Source organism: Echinops telfairi, unplaced genomic scaffold (assembly GCF_000313985.2).
Source record: "Echinops telfairi isolate 266 unplaced genomic scaffold, ASM31398v2 ScPeMD7_1713;HRSCAF=2227, whole genome shotgun sequence".
Classification (NCBI taxonomy): Eukaryota; Metazoa; Chordata; class Mammalia; order Afrosoricida; family Tenrecidae; genus Echinops; species Echinops telfairi.
This window is the reverse complement of record NW_022105611.1, coordinates 16,025,190-16,037,233: the sequence shown is the minus strand read 5'-3', so window position 1 is coordinate 16,037,233 and position 12,044 is coordinate 16,025,190. Positions and strand designations below refer to the sequence as shown.

At 41.0% G+C, this 12,044-nt stretch overlaps 1 protein-coding gene across 1 annotated transcript in view; it reads right to left on the bottom strand.

The window, feature by feature from the left end:
• Nucleotides 1-12,044, bottom strand: part of INTS4 (integrator complex subunit 4) — a 108,765-nt gene that overhangs the window by 8,028 nt on the left and 88,693 nt on the right. The window contains exons 18-19 of the mRNA XM_004708938.2: nt 9,835-9,965; nt 4,015-4,074 (exon numbers count right to left, since the gene is read on the bottom strand). Of these exons, the coding sequence (XP_004708995.1) occupies nt 4,015-4,074; nt 9,835-9,965 (191 nt within the window). The remainder of the gene's footprint in view (nt 1-4,014; nt 4,075-9,834; nt 9,966-12,044) is intronic.

Below are 12,044 nucleotides of genomic sequence, written 5' to 3'. Positions count from 1 at the left end.
GATGTACACTGGTACAGATAGGAACTGGAAACACAGAGGGCTTTGAAACTCCTTTTTTTTTTTTTTTACAAAAAGGGATGTATGCCTAGTAAGTTTGGGAACCTGTGAGAGACAGACAAGTACCCCGAAGACTGAACTTACCGATGTAAGCTTCCATTTACTTAATACTCATTGCATACAAGATATACTCTTGTTTCACATGATCTTATTTTCTCCCACCAACCTTATGCACTGTTATAATTAATGCTTCATATTACAGACAGCGTTAATTAACTACACAAATAATGTGTGCGGCACTTACCAAGTCCCAAGTACGATTCTAGGCACTGGGGAACATAACAATGGACGAAAGAGAAAGAGAGGAATTTTCATGGAATTAGAAATGTTCAAGTGGCAGAAACACTTGAGACTCGGAGGTGGCTGATGTACTAAGGCTCAGAGAAGTTAAGTAACTTATTCTCTCAGTTCTGACTGGCTACACTTATGCAAGGGGATAGTCCAAAACGGCTCCCTGAGGAGGTGTCATTTGCACAACGACTGAAGGGTGAGTTAAGAGAGAGGATGTGCAGGCGAGGGAGCATGGCAGGAGAGACGCAGCTGCTCCTCTGCCCAGAGGTGGGCAGTGCTCTCACCATAATTGTGCCCAGACCCATGAACCAAGAAACAATGGCAATCACTGAGTTGTAGCCTATATGAACTCTCAACTTGGACGCTCTTCAACCAAGGTGGAGAGCAGCCTGGATCTGGCAAGTGAAGATCTCTAGAGAGCCAAGAGCAGCCTTGGTAGTGTCGTGGTTACTCACTGGGCTATGAACCACAAGGTAGCAGTTTGAAATGATGAGGCACTTCTCAGGGGAAAGAGAAGTCTTTCTCTTCCATAAAGACTGTTGTCTCGGAAACCCACAGGGGCAGTTCTACCCTGTCCTATAGGGTCACCAGGAGTCAGAATGGACTCAGCGCGATGGCGGTAAGTTTGAGAGAGCCACTGTTGGTGCTCAGCAGAGCCCACTGTGCCTAGTGGGAGGGGACACTTGGTAGAGCAATAGCAATACCTTTAAACCAGCGGTTTTCAACCTTCCTCAGGCCGCAGCCCTTTCATACAGTTCCTCATATGGGGTGATGCCCCAGCCACAACATTATTTTCGTTGCTACTTCATAACTGTATTTTTGCTACTGCTATGCATCGGGCGACCCCTGTGAAAGGGTTGTTTGACCCCCCAAAAGAACTGTTGCTTTAAACCATAATGGAATGAAGCTAGTAATTAGCAACAGAAAGAAAAATAAATGTGATTATACAACATATTATTAAACGATCAGTGGGTTAAAGGAGAAATCAAAAGAGAAATCTCTAATTTCTTATAGCTAAATAGAAATGAAAATATGAAATACTAAAGCTTAAGGGATGCAGCAAAAGTAGCACTAAGCGGAAAACTTACAGCATTAAACGCCTACATGAAAAAGAGAGAAAAGAACTCAAATCAGTAGCCTCATTCTACAACTGAGGAACTGGAGCGAGAAAGGGTAAATAAGTCTAGGCCCACCAGAAGACAGGAAATAATATCAAAGCAACAATAAGTAAAAAAATCAGAGGAATTTTGCCTATGAAATGATCAATAAAATTGAAAAACCTTTAGCTAGACTAACCAAAAATAATGATAATAATAATAATAAGATAACTGAAGTAAGAAATGAAAGGAGCAATTATGACTGGCCCAACAGAAATGAAAAGACTTAAAAACAGAATATAACAGCAACAACTATACAGCAACAGATTGGGCAATCTAGGTCAAATGGACACAACTTTAGAAGCACCCACCTACCCAGCGTGACTCGAGAGGAAAGTGAAAGCACCAACAGACCCACAGCAAGAAAAGAGCTGAATCAAGATCACTAAACAAAAGTTCTGGACCAGATGGCTTCATTGGTCCAATTCTACCAAAAAGAGAAGAATTATTTGTTTACTTAAAACTTTTCAATATGACTTCCGTGAAGGTTTACAGAGCAGATGTAGTTTTATATTCAACAACTCACAAATATTCTGAGACAATTCATTCACTGCAATCCCTTTAGTGTACCATTGCTATCTCGTTTCCGGTTTCCATTCTTCCTACTTTCCTAGTCCTTTGCTTTGCCCTCAGGTAAATGCTGCCTTTTGACACCAATCCTGTTTAAATACTCTAAGATATAGAAGGGAGAAATATTCCCTAAATTATTCTCTGAAGCAAGCATAATGCTGTTATTGAAGAAGGCAGACACCACAAAAACAATAAAGATACAAAAAATCCTCAACAAAATGAGACAAAACAGAATTCAATAGCATATTAAAAGAGTCACACATCTTAACCCAGTGGGATTAATTCCAGGAATGCAGGGATAGTTCAACATTAGAAAAACAATCAATGTAACACACCATATCAATATACAAAGGAGAAAAAGCTTTTGATAAATTTCAAAACCCATTTTTGATGAAAACCCTCCAGATTGGAATTATAAGGGCTATTGGAATGTGTAGTTTCCAAGAACAACTGCCTCTTGCTATGAAACTAGATGTGGATGGTTACCCAGCTATCATTACTCAAAAAAATTTAATAATTATTTCATTTCAACTGATGACATGGAACATAACGTGTATAAACTGTTGAACGGAGCACTAACTTTCACCCAAATTCACAATAGAAAAAAAGAAAGAAAACCCCAAGCAATTCTAGTTAACAACAGATGAGAAATGTTTGCGTTTCATTTTTTAAAAACATCTCCTCAAGCAAAGAGTGCTAAAATAGGCACTCGATCTTAAAGAACCAAAACCAAAATTAAGGTGTGAACTTGGATCAGATTTTAAGCAGGATTTTAAAGAACCAATTTATAATGAACCATTTGTTAGAGAGCAGCACCTGCTGGTTAAGAATGATATTGTATCCCAACTTACTAGAATCTATGGGTGTTGCAAATGGTCAGCATGCGCGATAAGTTCCCATTCCCGTAGAGTCACCTTAGAGCAGGGCTTCCCAACCTCCCTCATGCCGCCACGACCCTTTAACACAGTTCCTCAGGCTGTAGTGACCCCTCAACCATAAAACTATTTTCAGTGCTACTTCATCACTGTCATTTTGCTATTGCTATGAATGGGGCGACCCCTGTGAAAGGGCTGTTCGACCCCCAAAGGGGTCGCGACCCACAGGTTGAGAACCGCTGCCTTAGAAGAAAGTTACCTCCCAATCATCATCTAATGAAAACCCTGTGGAGCACAGTTCTACTCTGACCACATGAAACCGTCAGGAATCAGCGGTGATGGCAGCCAGAGCTTACTTACTGGTTATCACTACTCGCATGAAAAAAGAATGGTAAGTGTATTTACTGAAAAGAATACACTTGAATAATAAACATTCTATTTTGTTTGCCTTACCAAAAAAAATGTAAAAAGTAAGTGTAAAGTCATGTAAATACAAGAGGTAGAACAAATGAAGTACCAGACTTCATCCAGTGCTTTACAATCTCATCAGGGTCTTCTTTCCAGCCCTTGAGCAGCACACCACCGGTGTGTTACCATCTTAACCCTCACCTCTTTACTGAGCTTTCCATTCAACCACTGTCATCTGTTTTACCCTATTTCTTCATAGAGAAGTCTGAGAAGATATATCTTTTCTATAAAAGTTAGCTATAAAATGATGCAAAATTACATGTAACTGATGGAAAACAATCAAGTTGAAGAACAGTGGTAAGAATGGTCAAAAAGGTACCGAGAGGAGTTTTACCAAAGAACACTTGCCTTTTTTATGAGCGAGCTGACTCGACATTATCCCCAGTGTTTTCCTTATTCTGCAGCATGTTTAAGTGGGAAGCCCTAACTTTAAAATGTATATACCCCTTGAAGAAAATGCCCAAGCTAGGGCACACTGCCACAGCACGATCTCTTGGATACAGGACCAAAACAAGGGACTCTAATTTGTAGTTATAGGTGTTATGTTCCTGTACTATTAAGATTCAATAAGCCAAACGGGTGATTAAAATGCTTACCTCTGAAAAAAGTCCACCTCCTGTAAAAATTTTTCACACATTCCAAATAAGGAGTCAACTCTGTCAAAAAGAAATACAAAATAAAGTAATAAATCATTTGCTTATGAAATCTGGAAACTAAGAATTGATGAAGAACGAAGCCCAGAAACTTGAGCCCACATGACTGGAGAATAAACATGTTTATCCTCTATGTAAAAAAGTATCGCTGAGAGAAATGAAGGACTCCTAATGGATTTGGAGGGAAATATCTGCACACGAGCCCAACATGGCAGTGCTCAACAACCATTCAGAAACAAAGACTATCGCAGGCTCCACGTGGGACCCAACTCACTAAGGATACAAGGCAAGTAAGTGGTACAGCTTGTAAGTGGTGCAGTGCACATTCCTCTCCTGTGGGAGTTCGGACAGGTCCACTCAGCATCCACTTGGCCGTCTAGTAGCTATCTTCTGTAATCTCCAAGGGGCAGTTCAGGGGACCACCCTAGTTTAGAACCTTCAAGCCCATGAGTGCTTGGATCTCTGCTAGCAAGTCTATGGCATAGCTGCCAGGCGCCTCACAGGTTTACGAATCCCCATACTCAAGGAAGCCCAATGCTATAGGGTCTGTCTGCACCAAGTAATTATAGTCCATTTACAGCTCATCCAATCTACATGCAATTTAGATTAGTGCAGGAATGATTTATCATAACAGTGTTGCCTAGTAACACAGGGGACAAACTAACTCTATCGGGTTTCTAGAAAACAGACCTAGAAAGTTAATCAAAGATCAAAATCTTATGGAAAAGGTGTCCTTTCTCCCTATCTAAATAATATCTAAGTAATCCAACAACATATTAGGCAATGGCCATTTACTAATCATGCATAGATTTCCCTTTTTCACCTTCATGTACTTTCTAAGTCTTGCATTTAATTTCTGCATGACTTTATTCTCATTAATATGTTTTTCACTGGCAAGTTAAATTCTAACCAAGAAAGAGTGAAACAAACAAACAAGCCCCACAACTCTTTCCTTAGATGAAAACATGTGGCTTCTCTGTTCTTTATAGCCTGGCTTAGTCTTTCTGTTAACGCAGTGGTTCTCAACCTTCCTCTTGCCGTGACCCTTTCATACACTTCCTCATATTGTAGTGACCCCCCAACCATAAAGTTCATCACTGTCATTTTGCTACTGTTATGAATCGGGCGACCCCTGTGAAAGGGTTGTTCGACCCCAAAGGGGTTGCACCCACAGGTTGAGAACCACTGTGTTAACCGGAAAGTCCCCTAACAGTAGAGACTGCATTGCTCAGCACTCTGCTCAGTGCCTGGAATACTCCCTGTTGGACGAATAAATAAGTGGGCGAGGGCTCTGGGAAGTCAACTCTGGAGTAAGCAACATCCATTTGAATTCTTTTCCTCAAAAGATGGGAGCATTAAAAATGTGCTTAACTCTTGAGAAAATCTAGCAGATGTGGAAGTGAAATTTGATAGGTTACTACATCAAAGAGCAGCAGGGGAAGGATGGCTGGAGGGGAGACCACCAACCAAGCAGAACCTCAAAGGAAAGCAATTTGGCCAAGCAGTGTCAGTTTCTGGCCTGCTTACACAGAACTAGTTTGGAAAGCTTCCAAGTAATGAGATACCAAAAGATTTGGGAACTCTCTCCAAGCTCCACAGTGAGTAGAGCAAGCGGGCTCTCCACTACTGCACAGAAGTTGGGCTCTGTCACTGAAAACTCCCCCTTTCCCTTGGTATGAGGAGGAACAGCAGGGTAGGGTGAAGGCCTTCAGGGGAGTGAAACACTGACCTCCAATGCTGGGGAAGTCTACCTAACAGCCAATTTAAACTAGTCTAGACTTCCAACTACAAGGACAAAGAAACAATGGGAAATTACCAGGTGCTAGAAGGATAATCAGGAGCTGTAAAGGCCAGCCAGACCTTGATAAACAAGCAAAACTCAAGGCAAGCAAGCACAAAATAAATTTTTTAAAAAATTCACCATCAACCTCCGAGAGACTGAAAAAGAGATGTGAAAAGACAATGCCTGATAAAGCAAATGCAACTGCTACTAGGAAAGGTGAGCACTTGGGAATGAAAAAGAATGAAATTAAACCCCACAGGACGATGAACAGTAGAATGAACCATGATGACAACTGAAATGGTCAACTAAAAGAGCAAATGCAAGAATTTACCCAAAACACTGAGGGAAGAACAAAGGGAGATTAAGTGAGCGAAGCTTAAATGCAGGCAAGAGACTTAGCAGATCCTACACCCACATAATGAAAGCTCCAGTGTGAGGTGCCTCTAAGACTCCACAATCACAGAGCAATCATGAAGGCGGCAAATTCCTGACCTAAAAATAGAGTGCAGACTTCAAAGTCTCACCTCAGGCCAACAAGAACAGTGAAAGGAAACTTCACATAGCCTGGTGAAATTTCTGAATTCTAAAAGGAAAATGAAGTGTCTACAGCTCGGTGGCAGGAAAAGCAAACTACTTACAAAGAAAAGAAAGGCAGACTGACAACTGACATCCTGCCTGGCACATTACACACTCAGAGAAGGCAGCCCAGTGTGAAAGAATTCCACGCATGTGCGAGGGCCCAGGAAAGGCAGCTTCAGACACGCAAGGTTCTCAGTGAGTGCAATACTTGCAGACTTGTTCTAAAAAGCAATGAATGGAGAATGTGTCCTAGTCAAAGAGAAATGAATCCGATTAAGAATTTCAAAGGGGCAACTATGGTAAGGCAAGAACAGGTGTGGCCTGCGGGATGATTGACGATTTATTTTTCTTTTTGATGGAAGTTTTTGTTTCCCTGCTTTAAGTTTGCTTGTTTTTGTTTGTTTGTCTCTTTTCTACTAGTTGGTTTGTTGCTGTTATTGGGGTAATTGGTCTTAAGGGTTTTTGATTTTGTCATAATAAGGTGGCCAAAGTAAACCTGAGCCATGTATATCCCAGGGACAAGCCAATGGATTCCTGGCCCCCACTTAATGCTAGCCCCAATCCAAGAACAGTTATTTCTGATAACATAGCCCTGCTCAATGCTCTCACCTTCATGAAACGATCACTGAAGACAGGGGTGCTACACTAAAGTGTGGTGAAGAAAGCAGATGGTGCCCAGCTATCAATCAGAATAGTGTCTGGGATCTTAAAGGCTTGTATTCAAACAAGCAGTCATCTAAGTGAGAAGTCAACTAAGCCCACATGGAAGCACACCAGCTTGTGGGATCCAAAGACAGTAACAAAATTCAAAGATGACAAAGGGAAAGTATCAGAGCCTAAATTGCAAACACCCAATTTGTAGACGGCTATGGAGCCCAAAACCTATTTGCAGAGTATCTAGCCTGATTAAGCAACTGGCAGATCCCCAGGAGCCACAGCAAGGGTCTCAAACAGTTTTACTATCTGATAGAGATCACTGTAACCGTGATTATACTGGATCGAACATGACAGCATGGTCAGGTGACCTCCCTCTTATTTCCAACCTGAAACTGGTCTAGGTACAAGTATTTCTTGCTAGTTCCATGACAAAAATGTCTTTCCTGGCCTTTTAAACATTCACAGTTGTCTTTTCTTTCTTACACACTATTTGAATTTTCTCTGTATTATTATTATCTTATCCTTACCACTTTATTTATTTATTTATTTTTAATGGTTTCTGTTGGGTTTTCCACTTTGGAAGCACAGGAAGAGTAGAGGCATAGAGACAAGAACTGATGCAAGGGTATACAGGGGAGGAAGGAGCACAGAGCGGGAGACAAAAAGGATGAGGGGGTTGGAGGGCAAACAATGGATATGAAAGGGGGGGGTGGGGAAGCACTCAATTGAACTGATGGTGATTACATAACTCATTTTTAAAGTGATTTTAACCATGGGGGAGGAAGGATAAAATGTTCTAAAACTGATTGTGGTAATGAGTGTACAATTCTTGATATGATTGAAGTACTGAATTGTGTGATATATGGATTAAGTGCCAATAAAACAAAATAAAAAGAACGAGGGTGGGTAAATGAGAGGTAAAGAATTCTGTAATGTAGCCAGTGATATCTTTTGTGCCTTTTAAAGAAAAAATTCTAAATAAGACAGATTACAGAAAGATATAAATAAAAATTCCAAATTATTTAAACACTATGAGATGCTTGACCAAATAAAACATGCTAAAACGATCTAGGAGGCAGAGAGATAATGAGACCCTCTTTAATTTTTTATGCTGAATGACAAATATGAATTCATTATATTTGGACTATAAGGAGAATGATACTATTATTATGAACATTTGTAAAATGTTTACTAGGAATGGGCCGGGGAGTACTTTGTGGGCTTTACATTCAATAATTCTTATAGTAACCCTAGGGGGCAGCAATAGGTGCAAATAATATCCCACTGTAACTTTCAGAGAACAAACCGAGGCACAGAAGTATGAAGGAACTTGTCTGAAGTCAGAGTTTCCAGATTCTGGAGTCAAGAATCGAATACAAGTACTGTGGCCTGACAGCCCTTGGAAGAAGAAAACAAGCAAAGGAAACAAATGGCCCAGCAAAAGTCAGGAAAGAAAAAAAGAAAGATATATGCAAGTAAGAAACAATACAGCGGTAGTAAGGTCAAATACATTAGTATCTTTATAACATGGTATATTTCTAGATGAGCATACTATAGTGCTGGGTTAAAGCACAGTGGGCGGAAGAGTCCTATTTATGTGCCGATACGCATGTGTGTATAACACATGCATGTTCGAATAAGCACATGCATGTTCGGGAAGCCTGCAGTGGCACACAAGCAGTGCTCACCATTACTGTCTTACAAGGAGATTACAAAAGAACCACCACTCACTCCTGTAATACTTCTATCGTTTGACAACCATCATATGAAACATAAAGATCACACAAGCCTAGACCTTTTTGTCAGCTGTGACTGGCCCAAAGTAGGCATTAAATATTTGCTAAAAGAATGTTTGGATAGCATGGAGATTAAATCATAACCTGATCTATCGGGTCATTATTATGTGAAAAACATTCCTCCTAACCTGGCAATTTTGAGTGCTTACTTAAACATTTATATTTGTTTTTCTCTACCACTGAACATCAAATCTGGCTATCAGCAGGCAACAACTACTTAAGTCCTGAATGGCACTGAATTGGTGATACCATTAATCATAAGATCCACTTCTATTTTATGGAATTGCAAGATACAAGACATACTTCCAATTAAACTGAGGCATAAGGTATACCATCAAATTATCTGAATTTAGTTAAAATAATTTAAAACATGTACCTTACAATCAACGAAATATAATTCCCATTACAAAGTTGATGAGCTCTTACTATGTGCTATTATGTTAATTCTTTTTATGTATAGTATCCTGTTTTACACATAAACCCAACGAGAGGATAGTAGCATTAACTCCCTATCATTTAAACAGAGCAGTTTAAAAACCTGTCCATTATTAAACTGCTGCCGTGGAGAAGTCAGGACTTGACTCCACAGCATATTCTCTTAGTTTGTCTATTCTGCCTGAGAGGAAGCTTACCAGTCCCCGTAGAAGAGAAAATGTACTTGAAGAAATCTATCTAGTGGAGCAATAGGGAATGTCTCTGATGCCAGTTAAGTCTTCCGTCACTTTGCAGACAGTGAGAGCCAGGGAGGAGGCTGAGCAAAGGCAAGAAATGTGATCAATTTCCAGGCTTCTCATTTGAATCGCTCATTTGTTCCTGAATATTTGCTAAACATCAATGATTCATTCATAAATAAATTTCACTCTTCACTGCCCTTGGTGATATCCCTGAAATACTTGGCATTGTCTTTGAAAGGACCGTGCCCGCCCTGCTACCAGCCCCAGAGCTCACCCTCGAGTAGTCCGGGCCGTCACTATAAGATGCAAGGCTTTGGCCTGCAGCCTCATGTGATGCACAATCACCACCTGCTTATGCTCCACACCACTGTACATGAATTCCATTTTGTAGGTCTCTTCCATGATCTAAAGGGAAATTAACAGCAAGAGGGGGGAAAAAAATCACAATAGTTTAATTGTGGGTTGAGATTTTAAAAAACACCTAGACTTTCAGTGTCAGGAGGAATTAGCATTAGTATGTCTTGTGGAAAAAGAATAAATTATTTTCTCAATTAATAAGAGACTTTATCTGGTAATTACGTCATCTTAACTGAGGATGTGAAGATGTGAACATTTCATCCCTGCTGAAACTGCAACGCACTGCCTGCTACCCGACACCACAATCCCTGGGCTGTGGGACAAATGAACATGCTCTGTGTGTGGAAATCCAATCCCAGGAAAACTCCTCCAGAACAAACACCAGGAATCAAGGCCCATTAACCACATGTTAGTCATCCAGATAGATTGTTCTGTGGAATTGGTCTCTTGCAGGAGCTATGTAAGTTTAAAGAGAAAATCAGTACTAAAACCAGACAGGTCCAGTGCATCTTGAGCCCTTGCTCCATTATATCGAAATTAGCTACCTTCATCTAACTGACGCTTCTGTGCCTGCCTCACATCAGAGGATTCAGAGTCAGAAGTGACTCCAGGCTCTCCTACTTTTTAACAGCAAGAAAGGTTACTTAATTACACAGTGCCAGAGTTTTCCCATCTGTACATAGGGGAGAAAAAGCAATGACTAAAATGTACATGAAAACAACTTTTTAAATTAAAAAACAAAACCAAAAACCCGCACACTAGTAATAGGACATGGAAAGTACTTAGCATGGGTCTGGCACATACTGATGAGAATTCCGTTCCGTGTCTCCATCTAAACTACCTCTCCCAGGCCTTCAAACTCCCAACAGGGCCCATTACGTCAGTAAGTTCTACTTGCTTACAATAAAAGCCACAAAGCAGGTCTTCGGGGAGTTGGATCAGATGAGGGGTCAGTGTAGTGGAAAGAAAATAAGACTCTGGTTACATGAGGATCTGAGCTCAATTCCTGACTGTTACTCAAAGCTGCTCTAAGAGTTTAACCTTAATGAGTCCTAATTATCTCATCTATAAAATGGACTTTATCCTGCTCATCATCATCAGCTCTCTCCCGAGGCTAATAATCGCTAGGTCATACACAGATTCACTACCCATCAAATATGACCCAAGAGAGTTCACCAAACCCCAACACCAAAGACTGAAGGGAAGCTGTTCACTCAAGAGAAGCCAGGATGAAATGAGCACAGGCAAATAAAAACGCTGTTGAGTGAAGTACGTACGCAGAAACTTAAGAACCTTTTTATCTTCCCAAGATGATATAACCAAAAAGCCAGAGCAATCTCATTGGCATCAAGTAGACTCAGACCCACAGGGACCCTAGGGACAGAACAGACTTCTTCTTTAGGTTTCCCATATTTTAAATCTTTATAGTAGTAAACAGCCTCATCTTTCTCCTGCAGGGCAGCTGGTGGGTTCGAACCACTGGCCTTGCAGTTAGCAACTCAGTGCATAGTCCACTACACAACCAGGGTTCCTTCCCATGATTATATAGGTTGCAAAAACTCTGTTGTTGTTGTTGTTAGGTGCCAGTGAATCTGGTCTAACTCATGGCGCCCCTCACTGACCCACAGCCCTACAGGGGACAACACCAGAGACAGTGTGGGAAATGCACCCGATCTGATCCTGCCACACCAAGGCAAAATGGCGGTGCAACAGAACAGCAAGGGAACCAAGCAGCGAGGTCCCCAGGGAATGCTGAAGGAGGACTTTGGGGCCAGGATGTGGTGCCCCAACAGACTGGACTAGAAAACACCCCTAAAGGCCAACAAACGATCCTGGAACTAACTACAAACATTTCTTTCTTGATGTGTTTTGTTTTGTTTTTTGTCATTGGTTTGTTGTTGTTTTGTTGTATATTGTTGCTTGGTATTGCTCTGTCTTGTTTTTGTGCATGTTATTATCGCCACTGATCTGTCTAAATATGGTAGGCTGGATAAACAATCTGGAGGAGAAAACAACAGGACCGACAGGTCCGGGGGGACATGGGAGAGGGGGATGTCGGGGGAAAGGAAGTGGTGTTAACAAACCCAGGGACAAGGGAACAACAAGTGATCCAAATTGGTGGTGAGG